General features: G+C 54.7%; 1 protein-coding gene across 1 annotated transcript in view; it reads right to left on the minus strand.

Moving 5' to 3' along the window:
• Nucleotides 1-1,672: 1,672 nt before the first annotated feature.
• Nucleotides 1,673-17,385, minus strand: part of CDH22 (cadherin 22) — a 76,632-nt gene continuing 60,919 nt past the window's right edge. The window contains exons 9-12 of the mRNA XM_042049127.1: nt 13,708-13,829; nt 13,317-13,434; nt 6,092-6,343; nt 1,673-4,694 (exon numbers count right to left, since the gene is read on the minus strand). Coding sequence (XP_041905061.1) covers nt 4,156-4,694; nt 6,092-6,343; nt 13,317-13,434; nt 13,708-13,829 — 1,031 coding nt within the window. The 3' untranslated portion in view covers nt 1,673-4,155. The remainder of the gene's footprint in view (nt 4,695-6,091; nt 6,344-13,316; nt 13,435-13,707; nt 13,830-17,385) is intronic.

Consider the following 17,385-nt stretch of genomic DNA (forward strand, 5'->3'; position numbering starts at 1 on the left):
AGGAGGAGGAGAGGGACCCTACCCTGCTCTGCAATGAGGCAGTTGTGCAACTGCTGGAGAGAGAGAAGCTGCTATAGGAAAATTTCCTCAGAAGGGGCTGTGTTGAGGAGGCATGGAGCTATTCAAGCATGTTCACAGATGCTTCTGCAATCAAAGCTCTCAATAATCCTCCTCTTTTGTAGTGAAGGGTCTGGTTCTGACTGGCAATTTGTTGCTTTAAGCTCTCTCCATTTCCCCACAGTACACAAGAAGCAAATCCTCCTGCACAGCACAGGCTCATCACTCAATGCCAGGCACTTGTCACCTCCAGTGCAACGAGCACAGTGACTGCAGACACCTCCTCCTCCTCAATGTGGAGTTCCCAGAATACTCCAGGCCCCAGCCTCTAGAGACCCAAAGTGCCTGAAGTGGGACAGCAGGACTTGGAGAGCTGCTGCTGGATGAAGAGTTCTTGTTGCCAAGGGCCTGGGCTGGAAACCTGGGTGCAAACACTCAGCAATGCTCAGCTCTCTGCAAACAGCAACGGGCTGAGTGTCCAGGTCTGCCAGAGCAGGCGGCTGTGAGCACAGTGCTGACAGACTTGCTGTGAGGGGGCAATTAATGGTGATGCTGGCAGAAAAGCTTCCTCAAGGCTGGCAGCTGTAGAGGCATTCATTGTAAGTGTGAGAAGGAAAACCACACGCACATTGAGGTCTGGCAGCACACCTTGTGCCTCTGGAAAACCCTCCGGCCTCAAGACTTCCCCCTTCTGTCACAGCATCCTACTAACTGCTATCATCAAAGGTCACCAGATGCTTCTTCCATAACATTTAGTGAATAGTCAAGGGAGCAGGACGGAGTGGAGGCAGGGGGATGGTGAAGGATAAAGAAACACTCAAATACCTGGGGGAACAATAATCCTGTTTTGGAGCCAGGACTGCAAGATGCTGTTTAAATGACTGTTGCTTTATGGAGCAGTTTAAAGTCTGCCTGTTCTATCTGCTGACCTACACTCAGGCCACCACTGAGTTCAGCCATGTCCCCTCTCTCCGTGCCTGCTCCATCCCTCCATGGTGTGCCATTGTCACACTGATGGGTGCTGGAGCATTTGCAGCCACCTCAGTGAGGCTTCCCAGGCCATCAAGGAAACCACCAGCAACTGATTTCGCTGTGACCAGTCCAGAATGTCATTTATTTACATCATATCAGTATTAAAACTGAGTTTGAAGGAAGGCTTTTCAGCTGCTGCCAGTGGCTGAACGCTGCTGTAACACACAGCATCACCAAAACGAGAATGGGTCAGCTACCAAAGCTGTTGACAACGCCCAGCTACACTGAAGCAAAGAAGAATTATAAAATCCTGGAATAGTTTGGGCTGCTCAAAGCACAACCCAACTTTCTCCTGAAAGGATAGAGAAAACCAAGGGCATTTTTTTTCAGTTTTCTTCAAATTCAGAGAGAAAAAATGACCCTTCTCTTGAAGAAGCTTTTTCTGATGAGCATTTCAATGAAAAATGGGAAGAAGCAAGAGATCCTGCCAGTGGGAGCATGCTTCGGGCGGGGGTTGGCTGTGCCACGACTCATCCTGCTTCAGGCAGCCACCCAGCCCCTCGGGGAAGGCACCAACGGGACCACAATGACGGGGCAACGTAAGGAAAGGAAAAAGGACAAAAAAGGCACATAAGACTCAGGCTAGACGACAAGGAAATAATTTATTTCCAGGGCCCAGAAAGACCTTGAAAAAATAACAAGGGTGAGGAAATCAACCTTCTAATTTCATTTGGGTAGAGAAACAGAACCGAAGTGACTCCATCAGACACGGTGGCAGCTGCCGGCTCCTCCTGCGGGGGCGGGCAGGGGGTGCGGGCAGCGCGGCGCGGCCGGACCGCTCGGCACCGCGCTCCTCCCGTATTTACATGTGGGATAGGAACTAAAACGCAAGCGTGCGTGCATGTGCGCCGGGGAGCACGGGCCGGGCAGGGATGGGGGAGAACCCGCTGGGAGGGTTGCTAAACACGTACCCTGTCAGACCCCATCTCCTAGGACAGAGCCCTGCTATTGCACAACACTTGGCTGGAGGAAGGGCCAGTGCCGGAGGGGCCCGGGCATGGCTCTGCAGCCCAGAGGGAAAACACGAACACGTTCCTGAGGAAAGAGAGGGCTTTCTCCGTTCTCCTGCTTGGAGGTGCGGGGTGTCACCTGCTTGAGACGGCGTGGCCAGAGCTGGCACTCGAGGGCCCTGCTGTGTCCCCAGCATCATCACAGTGAACCAGCAGCACGCTGGGCACAGGTGCCAGCCACAGCACCCATCGCCTCCTCGGCAGGACCAGAGAGGCCCTGAGGAGCGAGAAGCTCCTGGTGCCAGTATGAGCCAAGCTGGGGCTCTGCACAGGGGCCGTGGTGGCAGTGGGCAGGAGCAGCCGAGGGCAGGCACTGTGGCAAAGACAGGTCCTGTCCCTCTCTGCTGCCGGGTCTCGTGCTGCAGCCAGCAGCCGGGAAGCAACACACAGTAAAAAAATGGACACGCATGTACATTTACAGTTAAACCGTCTCCGAGGAGAGAAAACAGTGCCTGTGGTTAAACTAAAAGGACAAACCCAATGACAAGCCCAGGATGTGTCAGGCCTTGGGAGACTGTATCGGTTACCTATCAATGATATAATTGATTTTTTCCCAACATGAACAGATAAGGAGCTGCACCAGCCAGGACGGCCTGAGATGCTGTGTGAGGACATCACGCTACAGGCTGTTCAGTTTTCTCTGTGGTAGTTGGCAGGCTGGGAAGGTACTGGGCACCCAGTGCTTTCCTCCAGCATCATCTGCAGCCTGAGGAGCAATGGCACATCCCACTGGCACCTTCCTGACCTGCCTCCCAAACCCAGGGATTACATGCAAAAGCAGTCCCACAGGGAGCTCATGCTGGTTTGCTGCAGGATACTGTGCCAGGGTGGGGACACCGTGGGTACCCCGAGGTGCCACAGACCTGCTGCCCAGCCTGCAGCCAGCTCAGCCCCAGAGCAGTGCCAGCAGGTTCTGGCCTCACACATGTCTCCTGGGAATGGCTGTTCTGTTGCTAATGTTAATGCTTTGCTGCCAGCTGGGTGCAAGCAGGAATTATTCCTCCCAGCCAGGGGCTGGGGTTCTCCTGCACCCTGCAGCAAGGTCCTCCATGGAATGCAGCTCTCCCCCATCCACTGTGGACCAGGGAGCACTGATGTCCTTACACCATTTGGCGACAGCCAGTGCCTGGTTGGGAGCCCTGCAAACCCCAGATCCTGTGTGAGGAGCTGGCAGAGCCCACCTGGGGGTGCTGCTCTGGGCCCCTCCAACAGCGCGCCCCAGCTGCTCTGTGGCTCAGGCCACAGCATCGCACCTCGGTGACAGGTGGGACCATCCCTGTCTGTCACTGGGGCTGTGGGGCACACCAGGACTCCACAGACAATGTCTGCTCTGCAGGGAGTGTTGGGGATCCCCTTCATATCACCAGCATGTCTGTGATCGCAAGACAGGGGTGAAGCAATTGCTGCACTGGAGGGAAGCCTGGTTTGAGGTGAGCGGGCATTCTGTGCAGGATGTGATCCCAGCGTGGCATCCTCCCTCCAACACCATGCCGGCAGCCGAGAGCCCCACGGGGAGCAGCGAGAAGGAAGACTTCAAAAAGCAAGTAAACTTAGGAGGGGAAAATCTGAACAGAAGTTAAAAGCTTGTTTCCCTCTGCAAGGAAAGCTCTTAAAGAAATCAAAGCTCTTTAAATGCTCTGACTCAAGTGACAAAAACAATTTAGACAACAAAAGGCTCCCGGTTTGCTTTTCCTCTCCTGGATGGGGATCACCGAACAGATCTATTTAAATGATAATTTGTGGGGGAGAAACCCTCTCCAAACCCTCTTGAATTAGATTTTCTCCTTCTTAAGTTAATGCGTAGTGCTTTAATGGAGACTGGCTTTGAGGAGCTGAGGACACCCCAGTGGCTCCTCTGGGCTCCTCAGCCTCCCCCTGTGGGTGTAGAGCCCACCCGAGCCGGAGGCAGCTGCAGAGGAGCAGTCGCCCGGTGCCCACGGTGCTGCCTCTTGCCGGCAGCCAGTCTGGCCCAGGGGCACACGATTCCCGAGCGGCAGCTCCCGGCGTGGAGCCCCAGTCCAGGAGGCGCCCAGAGCCCGCGGGGTTGGAGGGGCAGCTAGGACTCCTCGCTGTCCTCCTCGCCCCTGCGCCCCGCGTACAGCGCTGCCAGCTGCCGGAAACGTGGCCCCCAGCCCCCCAGGTAGGAGAAGTCCTGCTCTGAGCCGCTGGACCAGGTGTTGATGGAGCTCAGGGAGGGCACTGGGGAGTCCGAGCCCTCGAAGGCATAGGTCTGGAATGAGTCATAGGGCGGCACAGAGAGGTCCTCATCCGCCTGCTCCACCTTCCTGCAGATATAGTCTCTGAACACAGAGAAGTCCAGGTCTGGGCTCTGCACCCACTGCGGGAGGGCATGGAGCTCGGAGGCTGGGTTTCTGCCCGGGGCCCCCTCTCCTGGCCCCCCACCTCCATCACCAGCTTTGATCTCACTGAAGTCGTAGAGGCTGCGCAGGGCTGACATGTCATAGGCCTCTGTGTCCTGCTCACCACCCCCTTCATCGTTGTATTTGATGACATTGTCCCTCATGTCCTCGTCATCCTCAGAGGTCAGGTGGCTTTTGTGGTGTCGCTTCAGCGTGAGGATCAGAAGGACCAGCACTGGGAAAGGAAGAGACAGTCAGATGGGTGCAGAGTCTCAGGGAAGCTGTGCTCCTGCAGGGTGAGGACAAGCCCTGCTTGGTGGCAGGTGTGGAGGCACAGCACCTCCCGGCACTGGGAGCCCTGCCGGGATGCCAGACGGTTCCCATCAGCCAGGCTCATCAAGCGGCAGCCGTGCCACGTACTGGCTTGGAGGGAGGTTTGCCCGGGCCCCAGGGCAGACTGGGAGCTTCCTTTGCCAGAAGCGTGACCACCAGGAAGCGATGGATAAACACACAGCTGGGCAGACAAACGGATGGGTTCTGCAGAAGATGAGTAGGAAAAGGGGGTGCATGACTCACAGTAGCAGCCAAATGTTGGGTGGGTGAATGTGGAGCAGATGACACAGAGCCTGAGCAGCGAGCTGCAGCTGTGTCCTGGATCATCATCCATTCAGCCCATCACCTTTAAAGCATCGATGTGCACTTTATTCGTTTGGGCAATTAGGCAGAAATTTGTTTGCACTGCGTTGGAAAATGAAACCAGTGTAAAGTGCACCCTGTGGGAAAGGGTTTTCTGAACAGAGATGCAGCGGTAGCCAGGGAGTGGAGCTGTGCCAAGGAGAGGAGACCTCACCAAACAATGCACTGGCTCCTGCAGGTGTCTGGACAGCCCTTAGAGCCAGCCAGGAACCAGCCCTGGGGCCAGAGAGGGCGCTCAGCAGCTGCATCCATCAACTGTCCAGCACTAAACCTGAGGGCACTGCAACACCCCTCGCTCAGAGCCCCTTCCCACACAAGCGCACACTCCCCGTGCCCAGTGAAGCTGTGCCAGTGTGGCAGGCAGCAGCATTCCCAGGTACAGGTCCTGACCTGGGCAGCACTCTGCTTTGACTGCAGCCCAGCTCTGCGTCCTGCCCACACACTCACACATGCTCTAACGCTGACCTTTTCAGGTAAGAGCACACCTGTGTGCCCCACACCTGCCACCCCTGCCCACATGCTGGGAGCACACCCCCCCCTCCATCTGTTGTGAGACGCCTGCTGTCGGTACAGCATGGCAGCTGGCAAGCAGCTCTTGGCTCCTGCCCGTCCAGGCAGGGAGCGAGCCAGCAGCTCTCCAGGCTCTGCTGGGCAGCATCACACCTGCCTGGCACGGGGAGCTCTGCTCTGGCTGCCGTGTGGAGCCCAGCATGCAGGAGCTGTGGCAAACATGGGAGCTTCCCCACTGGTTCCCCCCAACAGGGGCTGAGGTTCATGCCCCCATGCTGCAGCTACCAGGGAGGAGACCGAGGCAGAGGAGCCTGCTCTGTGCCCACAGCACTGTGCTCAAGCACCTGCCTGCACACATTCATGTGATGCTGATGGAGTGGAGCTGGGACAGGACAGGAAGGACCTGGGGGACAGGCAGGCACTCACCAACCAGAATGAGGACACAGACCAGCAGCGCGATGAGGGCGCCGGGGCTCAGCGTGGCTGACACGACGTAGGCTGTGCTGTTGCAGGACTGGATGGCCCCGTTGCTGTCGCAGCCGCAGACACGGATGGTCAGAGTCCCTGTGCTGCTCAGGGCTGGGGGGCCGCTGTCCACCACCAGAATGGGGAGCAGGTACACATCCTGCTCCTGGCGATTGAAGCCCACTCTCTGTGTGTGCACCGCTGCTGTGTTGTCTGCAGGGAACAAGCAAAACCGCAGCAAAGTCACCCCCACATCAGCCTGCAGGACCTGCCATGAACTCCTCCGTGCTCTGGATGAACAGCAGCTATTCCTGCACCACCTCCAGCAGCTATCCTGAGAGAGCCTAGGGCTTCCCCTTCCTCCATCTCATGGACCCAGCTCATGGCTCCCTGGCACGGCAGCCCCTCTGCAGTCTGAGTGCCTGAACATGGCCAGCTCCACTCCAGCACGTTCCCCTTTGCCAGCAGCACCTCAGGGCCAGCCTGGCATCTCCTTTGTCACCTCATGGGAGTGGGTCTGGCACAGGAGCAGCAGCACATGATTGTCTGAACCACGCTGACAAACAACGCGGGTGGCACAGAGAGCGGGGAAAAACTTCCAAAAGACCCTCTGAGAGTGGCACAGAGTCAGAATCAGGATAAAAATCAATTGCTGACATGTACACAAGAACAGACAGGGTCTGCAGGTGGCACTGAGACTGCAAGAGCAGACACTGCTTCCAAAGCCAAGAGCCATGGGTGAATGGTCCTGCCTCAGCCAGAGGGCCAGATACCCCAATGATCCTCTGTAACTCCTGAAGGAGCAGGCAGAGCTCCTTCCAAGCCTCCCAGCCAAGTCAGGCATCCTCCTCCCCATCTGCTTACACCCTGCTGCTTCAGGGGCTCAGCTGGCACAGCACAACTCGTTAAGATCCCATTAACACAGCCACTTCACGGGACCCTCCAGGGCCCTGGTGTCAGTGATGAACCCAAGGAGCAGCTGCTGCCGACCAGGAGCAGGGAGGGAGGGCAGGGGCAGGGACTGACACTGGGATTGACTCCCTGCTCAGGGGTGGTGCAGGCTGCCAGCCAGCAGCAGCATGGGCAGGATGGGGCTGAACAGCAGGTGACAATTGCAGCCAGGTGTCACACGCCGCTGCCGACTGTCTGCAGTCTTTATCTAATAAACCATAGATTGGCCCACTCACAGCAAGGTGCTGCTGTCTACGGACTCTCCTCATCAGACCTGATTTCTGCCAGACCATCCCCTTTCTCTAGGAATCAGCTTTTCCACTGGAAAAGACATCTACTGCAACTCTGGCCCTTGGGCTGCTGCCACCACGGAAATTGCTGTATGGATTGGGTGCTGCAGGAGAGCACATGGGGCACAGTGGGGACAGGAGGAGAGCCAGGATGCAGGCATGCACTGAGTGCAGGATGGGGAAGATCCACTGGTCAGCCAGGAAGGAGATCCCAGAGGCACTGCATGGCAACTGGGGCACAGCACAGCACAGTCTCCTGTCCTGCAGGACACCTGCCACTGTGGCTGAGACTCCTGGAGCAGCACGTGGCAGCAGCACCGTGGCAACTGGGCAGAGGTGTCAGGAGGAACAGGAGGCTGAACGAAGTGTGGTGGCAGCAACATCTGAGAGCTGCCTGTGGCCTACCAAGGATGAGCTAGGAAAAAACCCTATTGTTATGCTAATCGTTTGCACAAAGGTAATGAGATCTCATTTGGTGCTGCTCCCCCCTCCTTGCTGCAGCATAGCAGGGAGATATAAATAATGTTAATGGCACCATCTCAGCAAGAGGCCAGGACTAACTCCTAGCTAGCCCAGCTAAAAGTAAGCCTCAGATACCTGGATCGAGTGGAGATAAAACCACAGGACAAAAAGGACAGACCAAAGTGCTGTAAGAGAGCAAGGCTCTGGCCACAGCCCAGGAAGGTCACCTTTGCTGTCACTGTCACACCAGTCAGGTCACCAGCCTGTGATTGGGGTCAGATCCTGGCTCAGAGGATCCCCGAGGACACAGCCCTGCACCTCCACTGCAGCTCAGTGCAACCCTCACCCGGGGCTGATGGAACACAGCGCTTGGGAACTCTCCCAGCTGCTCTTCAGCACTGTGTAAAAGCAGGAGTAGCACCAAACCTCTCTGGAAATGCAGCAGGAGGCTGGCAACTCCCTTCTGTTTACAGCCAGCTCCAGCTCCTGTTAGCGACCTGCGACAAGGCATGCTGTATTTTTAGAAACAGTCTCTAGAAATCAAGGGGAACTGCACATACAAGTGGCAGAGCAGCAGGCACCAACCTCAGCTCAACCCAGACAGCTCAGGCAGCCCGGCACCACTGAAAAAGAAATATTGCCACCCACCAAGTCAAAATAAAGAAGCTGGTACTTAAATCTAACAGCAGCATGACAGGCAGGTCTGCTCAGAGAAACCTCGTCTCAGGAAGGGGCTGAGAGTTTGCCCCGTGACCCAAAACTTGATGCAAGGGAGTAACAAAAACCACAACTACAAGCACTATTTTAAACATCATGAAACTATGTTTTCTCTCCTGAACAGGGTGACAGGTGCCCTTCCTCCAGGAGGGAGATCCACAGAAATTTCACATGTACACCAATGAAACTGCTCACCAAGGCTAGACAGCCAGAGCCCAGCCTGGCAGGGACCACCTACCTCCAGCACCTGCCCATTACCCCCTGCTCCCCACCACCATGAGCTCTTCTCTGTTGGGTTGTTACTCACAGACTTCTGTGTTCCCCTCTGAGATACTCCAAAAGAAGCAGTGCTGCTGCCATATGATTGTAGTCCTTTTTATCACAGATCTGGGAAAATTTTGCCCTGATTGTGGAACATGTATGCTGGAAAATGCATCCAAAGCAACCTCCTATAAAACAATTGTCATTCCTCTTGGTGCCGTTGTTTCTTTACACGTAGCTGACCCATGGCAGCTGCTTTGGGATGTGTTTTGGTGCAGATTTGTTTGCATTGGCACAGCCCAGGCAGCCCTGGCCTCGCAGCCCTCGTGTCTCTTCCTCCGCAGCAGCTTCCTGCCAAATCCGTTTCTGGGGTGATGAGCTGAGGAGCAGAGCTTCTCAGGAGCAGCACTGGAATGTGAGCAGACGTTAATCCACAGCTTTCCTGAACAGACGAGTCTGGGTCTCCACACTTGGTTTCCTGCCCAGTCCCTGCAAAGCTGCAACTTCTGCTGCAGTCACACCATTCCAAAGGCTGTGCTGAGTGTCCTCTGGTGCCCCAACCCAAGCCTTCTATTACCACTGCCTTCTTGCTGCACGAATTGACATTTTCTCCATAGGTTTCCTCTGTCACCCTCTCTCTGATCACGCAGACATTATCCTGTGTTACATCACATCACCTTGTGCGGCAGGGCAGGAGGTGGCCCCTCTGTCCACCTGAGGAGCAGGTAGGTCACCGGACAAGGCAGGAACTGATGTGAGCTGAGCACACAGACACTCATCAATACTGCCCTAAGAGGAAAGTTTAGAAGTGCAATACGCTCTGGTGGGTAGCTTAACGTCACTAGGAGTAGTAAAATAATTAAGTCTCCCAGACTCCCTCTCCAAAGAGGCTCTTGGCAGCCTCAAAGACAGAACTAATAAATCCTTCTCATAACTCAATCTCAAACAGCGCTAGAAGAGCAGGAGGGATTTTGATGTCCCTTCCCTCTCCCACACTCACAGGGCCCTGTGAGCATCTGTCTTCCCCTTCTCCAGCAGCTGCTCTGCTGTACCCGAGCCTCGGAGCACCGGCTCTGGGAAGGAGCACCCAGCATCCGGCTGGGCCTGCGGGCACACTGCTGCCGGAGCTGCCTGAAGGAAGCAGACCTCCTCCAGTCCCAGCTGGTACAGCTGGTAGAAGAAACGTCCTGTTTTTCCTTTTAGTCTCTTCCTTCTCGCGAGTTCTCTGGGTACCAGGCCACAGCACCACTGCTTCTCCTTCGCTGTTTGCTCAGCCCCGAGGAGATTTGATGCTCTTTTACACACACACCCCACCCCCGCCCGGGTCAAATGAGCATCTGCACTGCTTGTGCTGAGAGGGGCATCCCTGTGGGGCTGGAGGAGGCTTCCTCTATCCTCAGGCAATCCTCAAATCCTAACATTGTGTTTTTGATTGTTAGGGTTTTCAGATCTTCTATCACCCATTACAGGCTCTTAATGAGACCTGCAGAGAGTTCAGACATCTGCTTGCTGAGCCCTTGAGCCCTGGAGTCAGTAGCTCCATGTGTCACTCCACATTACCTAGCACTCCTTCCAGGTTGCCAGGCTTGAATGCTTTCTACCATCCCTTCCAACGCAATTAGCATTTCTTGGAGAACACGATTTCAGGTTTTAATTGCCTTTGATCCTGCTGTAATCAATTTTCTCAGGCCAGAAAGATCCAGCAAAAGGCGAGTTAGGAAGCAGAGGATGGCGAATGCCTTTGGAATGGCACCAGTTGGATCTTAATGTGGTCAGCTTCTCTAATTCAGTATCTTCCTTTAGTCACTCCATATGATGGGCATCGTCTTCCTGGATCATTGCTGTTGTTACCACAGGTGACATTTATTCCTTGTCTGAGGAATCAGGAAGTGTGTGAGTGCTCCCTCAGACAGAGAAAACGCATGGAGAGACACCCATAGGCAGTAGTGCTGTTTCCAAAAGCCCAATTCTTGCAAACCACCTGTAACTCAGCTATGTGGTCACCTGCAGGGACACCCTTGGTTCTTGTGTCTCCAAACTGGAGCACCAGAGCCAGCTTAGCTCTGTGTGCCACACCCAGGAACCCCAGAGGGAGCCTTGACACTGCTGGCAGCTCACAGCCCCCCAGGCTCCCCCCAGCAGCCCCACCATGCCAGGTGCTCCTGCCTTGCCCAACTGCAACGGGAGTGCTCCTGAGTGGGTGCTGGTCCCCACCCTGTTGAGAACAAGTCACTTCCCGAGGTGGCTTTCTGGTGCCATGAAGGAGCCAAGTGAGGTAGGTGCAAAGCAAAAGAGAGGATTTAAGCAAGAGCTTAGCGAATCCATCTGTGCTGACATCCATCAGTGTCACTCCTTGGCTGCAAAAGCAATATTTATAAATCACGTTTCAAAACTGGCTACAAATTTGTACAAAGAAACAGATGGGCTGGTGGTAGCAGTTTGTCACCACTGATATTTATACAGGGGAGTAGAGACAAGTGCAAGAGGGGTGAATGCAGGAGAGGCAAGCAATGGGGGAACACACGGAAGGATTCAGCAAGGACACCTGGGAGAGCAGGGGCAAAGGTGAGTGTACCCAGGGCAGTCAATGGACGGGAGAAGGGGGCAGAAATCAAAGGGAGGGAGATGGCACCAAGGCATCCTGTTAGGAATGAGGGGTGCCTCCATCTGCACAGGCAGCCACCTCCGCTTGCTGGGGAAGACAGCACTGCTCAGCAATTGGGAGGGTCTCCAAACACTCTGGGAATAACCCTGCAGCAACAACATTTGTTTTCCAAGAGCAGGAGGCGGGAGGTGATGCCAGCTTTTACTCATTTTATGCAGTGTTACACCACACAAAAATCTCGAGGGATCGTTTAGCACAAAGAATTACCCTGTGCCACAAGAGCCTCATCCCACTCAAGAGAGCAGCAGCTCCAGAGGAGATGGTGGCACACGTGTCCTGCTTCTACTGCAATGCCAGCTCTTGGGCCACTGCTGGTGGACCCCCACACAGAGCCGAGGAGCCAAGCAGCCCCCGCTAAGCCCCATACACACCCCCAGCCACGTGCCCTGCCAGACGAGCAAAACAGTGCTGGTGGCTCTGGGATGGCAACCTGGCCATGGCAGACACGCTGGCCCAGAGCTGGGAGCCTCATGAGGGTCTGGGCAGGGATGGACACCCAGGTGTAGCTCAGCATGTTCAAGCACATTTTCGTAAGGTCCTTCAAAGAAAGTGGGAGAAGTTAATTGCTGAGTGTGGGGCAAAATCTTGCTGAGGATTAAAGTCTGTTTACATCATAAGAAGCAAAAGTCTTCTGAACAGCTGCCCTGGAGCAGAGGGGGAGGGACTCAGGCCAGGGACAGCTGTACTACTCAGGACACAAAGCAATATCCAGCCTGGCTACCATCACATCTGAAGCTTTTCTATTTTGACTATCCCTAATAATGCTGAACCAAACTGAGCAAGCAGGATCTTACGTCAGCAGAAGACTCCTTTGATAAGCTCAGAACAAACTAAACCAGGCTTTTGATGGATAAAGCTGCAAAAGCAGAGAAAGAAAATGGTTTCAAAAGTAAACCAAAACCAAAGAAGAATTTCAATGTGGTCTGCTGGTCCCTGTGACAAGCATATGCACATGTGGCTGGAGAAGGTCCCAGTACCTGCAGGGGACCCTGCTGTACCTACTGTTACAATGAGCACCTTAATTCACCCTAAACACGAGTCAAAAATAAGAAGCATCCTGGTAACTACTCTTCTGGATTGTTACTATCCATACAAGTGCAGCCTGACCTGACAGCCTGCAAAGCCCAACAGCAGCCAGGCTCAGCCAGCAGAACCCGCATGGCAACCCATCGCTCACAGCAGCATTGAGTCACCCAGGATGAGCCACTGAGCCCAGGGATGCAGAGAACCCCAGCTCTGCTTGGCTGCACATCCCAAAGGAGAGGATAAGCCTCAGGAAACACAGGAACTGCACCCCAGAGCCACCACCTCACAGGGAATCAGGCTCTGCAGGCTGTGTCCCAGAGAACCCACCATGGCTGTGGGCTGGCTGCAGCATGGCCCCACTGCCTCCCAGGGCTCTTGAGCTGTTCCCATTTGTCAGGGGCACAGGGCTGGCCATCCACATGGCAGCCCCAAGATGACCCATGCTCCAGGATTTACCTTGGAGAGGGATAAATCATAATGCTCAAAATGGGAGTGTGTTCATCTATAAATCCACATCATCTCCTTGCCTGCAGGCAGGTTGGAGATTTCCCATCAAGAAAGGGACTGAGAGCCCTGAAAATACCAGAGGCTTAACCAGACAGCGTAAGAGGAGCTTTGTAGCTGCTTGCAGCAAGGAATAAAGCTGGCAGAGCCTCCTTGAGGAAGTCCCACCATTTCAGGTTGACAAGAAGCTCTGCGACATACCCGAAGCACCCAGAGCTGGCACAGAGACACCATAACCCATCTCCCTCTCCATGGCCAGAGGTGCTGCTCAGCCTGAGGGATGCTGGGCCAAGGGTACAGCAGGACTTACCCTGGATATCCAGCAAAGAGAAATGGTGGTTGTTGGTGGCCTCAGGCGCCAGCGTGAAGTAGAAACGGTGGCCGCTCTGAGGCTCATCCCGGTCCACAACACTGATTGTCTGGATCAGCTGTGGGGAGAAGGCAGAGGTGAGCACCAGTGCTGCCTCCACAGCCTCTCCCAGGGTCCCACGTGCAGGGTCCAGCCAGTGGCATCGCCGGCTGCAGCCACAGAGAGGGACGAGCCTTCGACCCTGCAGACGGGCTCAGTGGGACCAGCAGTGACTCCCAGTGTGACAGGGGCTGCACAGGAAGACTCGGGCAGAAGGGGACAGATAGGCAGGCTGGCACTGGTCCAGAGCACTGCCTGCAGCCCAAGACCAGGGCTGGGGGACACTCGCTACCTGGCCTGGCTTGGCATCCTCACACACAGCAGCTTCATAGGGTGTGGCGAGCTCAGGTGGATTGTCATTGACGTCCAGGATACGGATACGGAGAGAGGCCCTGGACACCTGGGAGTGATTATCTGAAACAGAAGGAGAAGCAGAGCTTCAGGACAAAGCACCAACTGCTGCTATCAGGGAGCAAACCCCCTCATCCCCATCTGTCCAGAGGCCATTGTGGCTGCTGCCAGCTCCAAGGGTCACACAGCACTGCGCCACTGCCTGCCTGTGTCACAGACTGTCTACAGGACAGCAGCACCTGCAGAGCATGGTTCAGCCTCACTACACCCTGTAAAAGAAGCCCAACCACTGGGCTGTGTGCCAAGGACTCCTGAAACACCACCTGATCTACTCCTGGAAAACTGGAGCAGCCCAAAGCTAGTGCCAGCCATAAGGGTCAGCCATCCACTGGTGAGGATCTGTGCTGCAGCAAAACAGCATCAAGATGGGACAGAAAACTTGGATGTGAAATCACCCCCTGACCTGGATCCTGATCCATAGGTGCTCGAGACTGGCAGCAACATCTGAGGTCTGAGAAACAGAGCTGGGGATATGAAACAGCTGTGATGAACTAAGGGCACAGGTTGGTGGTGAGATCTGTCCTTCCACCTCTGCTGTGCCCAGGTGACCCAGGATCAAATGTGCCCCATTGAGGCATGAGGCTCTTGCCCAGGGTTTTTATTGCCATCAGCAACTTGAACTTAAACACAGCACCATCCGCCAGCTGGCATGAGGGGGTCACACAGTAAGATTGAGGGCAGCCCTCTCACCCTGGCTCTCACCAGCCCAGCTTCCCACAGGCAGTGGTCCTGGGGACCCCCCCCTCCCTTGGGGTTCCCTCTGCTCGTGGGATAGGGCAGCATTTATACCTCCACTCACTGCAGCATCACTGAGCTGCACACACACTGCTGAGGGAGACGGAGCCCGTGCCATAGGATTATAAATCACTCTGGAGGGCCTGATGTTTGCTGAAGCACCTCATATATCTCCAGAAATGAGAACTCTCTCTTACTCCATCTCCTTTGTTTTACCCAGAGGCTGCACCTGTGACAGAACTAATGCTTCTCTCCACGCTCAGGCAGGAGTTCTGCTGCCTGTTTGTCTATAACATTAATACTGGCCCCAACAGATCAGGTGGGGGAGGACCCAGGGGAGAGGAGATTTAGCGCTGCTCCATAATTAGCCAGGAATCTAAGCCCCCTCCCCAGAGCTGCCTTCACCCGGTTCTCACGTTATCACTCCCTCTCACCCAGACCAGCTGCTCTGGTGATTAGATAGTTGTTTTTGGGGGAGGGAGGCAGAAGTCGTGACTAAAAGCCTGGAACTATGTGTTATTTTAAAAGGCATATTGGTGCAGTGAAATAAACTGCAACTGCTTGCAGGAAGAGAGAAAGCGGGAGGCAGCGGGGTGAGAAGGGAGCCCGGGGAGGCGGCGGGGTGTGCGCTTGATGCCCACAAAGGAGAGGAAAGAAAAAGGGTTCAGTTCCTGCTAGAAGGAGGATGACAGCATTTCATCACCCCCTCCTCAGCCCACAGGAAGATGGATAACCATCCCCGCTGCTCAGCTCTGGAGCAAGCTGGGACTGCTAAGAGAAAGACAAGGAAAGGCAGAAAGAGAGGAGAGGAAGTAGAGCCTGCAGGGAGGAAGAACCCAGGACCCCAGTGCTTCCCCTTCTTAACTGTAACCCAGAGGACGAGTTCCTCCCTTAGTGCCCCACAGTGTGGGAGCCAGCTGTGAGCAGGAGCCAACCCCAGTGCTGCCGAACCCTCCCCAGGACCTGTTGGGATCATGCGTGCCAGGTCTGGACATCCAGGTGACCCTGAGCAAAGCAGCTTCTCTTCGAGACCACCTCCCACAGCCCCCTGAGGAGGGACATGATCAGTGTGTTCAGAGCCGGGCAGAAGCACGGGGCTGTGCTCTCCCCCAGCTCCAGCCGTGGCTGCCGGGAGCGCTTTGAGCCACGCACGCGAGCGGGGTCATGCACCCGCCTCGGCACAGAGCTGGGGACCCGCACCGACCCCCTCCCGAGCCAGGGCTCACGTCCTGCATCCCTGGGCACAGCTCAGAGACAGTGACCTTTCTAAATGCACCCTGTCATACAAAAGCTCTCCTCTTGCCCCTTCAAAAACTGCTGAAGCCTGAGGCTCATGCTCACTCCTGCCTCAGTGACGGGGTCAAAATTTGACGTGTCCAGGAACATCAAGGTTAGAAAGGCAACTGCTGCACTCTTGTCTACCTTTCCAGTGAGGCACACATCAGCTTCTTTTTATTTTGGCTGTACAATGTATATTTGAAGGTTTCTCAATACTTTATCAACTTCCCTCTTCCTCTGAGCCAGTACCTGGATTTACCAGGGGAAAAAATGAAAAACGGTTGGATGTATTTGAAAAAAGTTATCTTCAAAATATCTGAAATATATTTTCTGTAACAGTGCCATAAAAACTGATATTATGATGGTCAGAAGTGCGATTAAGATTGTTGGAGCACATCTGCGATGTAAGGCACAAAGCACTCAACTAACACAGGATTGACATCTGCGAGGTCAGAAACTCTGGCCTGTGCTTTCTCTACCTGTGGGCACGCATCCAAAATTCCCCAGCACAGGAACAAAGGCTCAGCAGGCAGATCCCAGAGCCAGAAGGAGAAGCAGAGAGGGTGGATGAGGCTGTGGCGTGGGTGCTGCAGGCACCTGCCCTCTCAGGGCTCTGTGAGCAGCACCTGGCTCGTGGTTGGGGTGAGGGCAGCACGTGCTGGCTGAGGGCAACAGGAAGGGAAAAAAGCCATCTTCCATTGCAGCGTCTCTCCTCGGTATTCCAGCTCAGCTGACTGACATGCAAATTAGTTTAATTATTTCTTCTTCTAAAATAAATTATATTTTGCAGTGGCTGCAATATGTTGTGTCAGGCAAAATTACATTCAATATTTTTAAACTAATTGATGTCAGCCTTGAGAAAACCTGATTGACAGCAGCGAGAAAGCTAGGCTGCTACCTAAACGCTTTCCTAAATTAAAATTAAACATGCCGTTTTTCTGCATTTCCTTCAGGAGTTGGAAGGCTATTAATCTGGAAAGACTGAGGAAAGAGACATGGAAAATACACAGAACAAGAGGGAGATGCTGGAAGCACAGCCGTGCAGTATGGGAGCTCCAGGCTGGTGACTGGCAGCTGCCTTTGCCAACAGGGGAGGAATTATTTCAGAGCCACTGGAGCTGCCGTGTGTGGGGGACGGAGCTCTGCCCAGTGCTTCCACACTGCTGCATCTGTGGCTGCCTCAACACAGCCACCAGCGTGGCTCAGGGCATGCCAGCCAGACACCCCTGCCCCAGTGCCACATGGCAGAACAGGCAGGGCTGGGACAGGACTGGCAGGGATGGGACAGGCAGGGACAGGATTCTGGAGCATGAGATGGTCACAGTCCTGCTGCACGGTGACACTCAGGCCAAGAGTCAGATGCTCCAGGGGAATCTTTATCCACATCCCAGAGTATTTCCTTATTTAATTAATCATGTAAGTAAGTAATCTGAACAGGACGATATTCTCCTCTTAAATATTCAGATGCAAAACACCAACTTGCCCTCTCCCTGAGTCGCAGACAGCTGAGTGCTCACAGGACTGACACCGAGCAGCCCTTGGCAAC

The sequence above is a fragment of the Corvus kubaryi genome, unplaced genomic scaffold (genome assembly GCF_017639235.1).
Source record: "Corvus kubaryi isolate FWS band 111438036 unplaced genomic scaffold, C.kubaryi_AGA036_p1.0 134, whole genome shotgun sequence".
Classification (NCBI taxonomy): domain Eukaryota; kingdom Metazoa; phylum Chordata; class Aves; order Passeriformes; family Corvidae; genus Corvus; species Corvus kubaryi.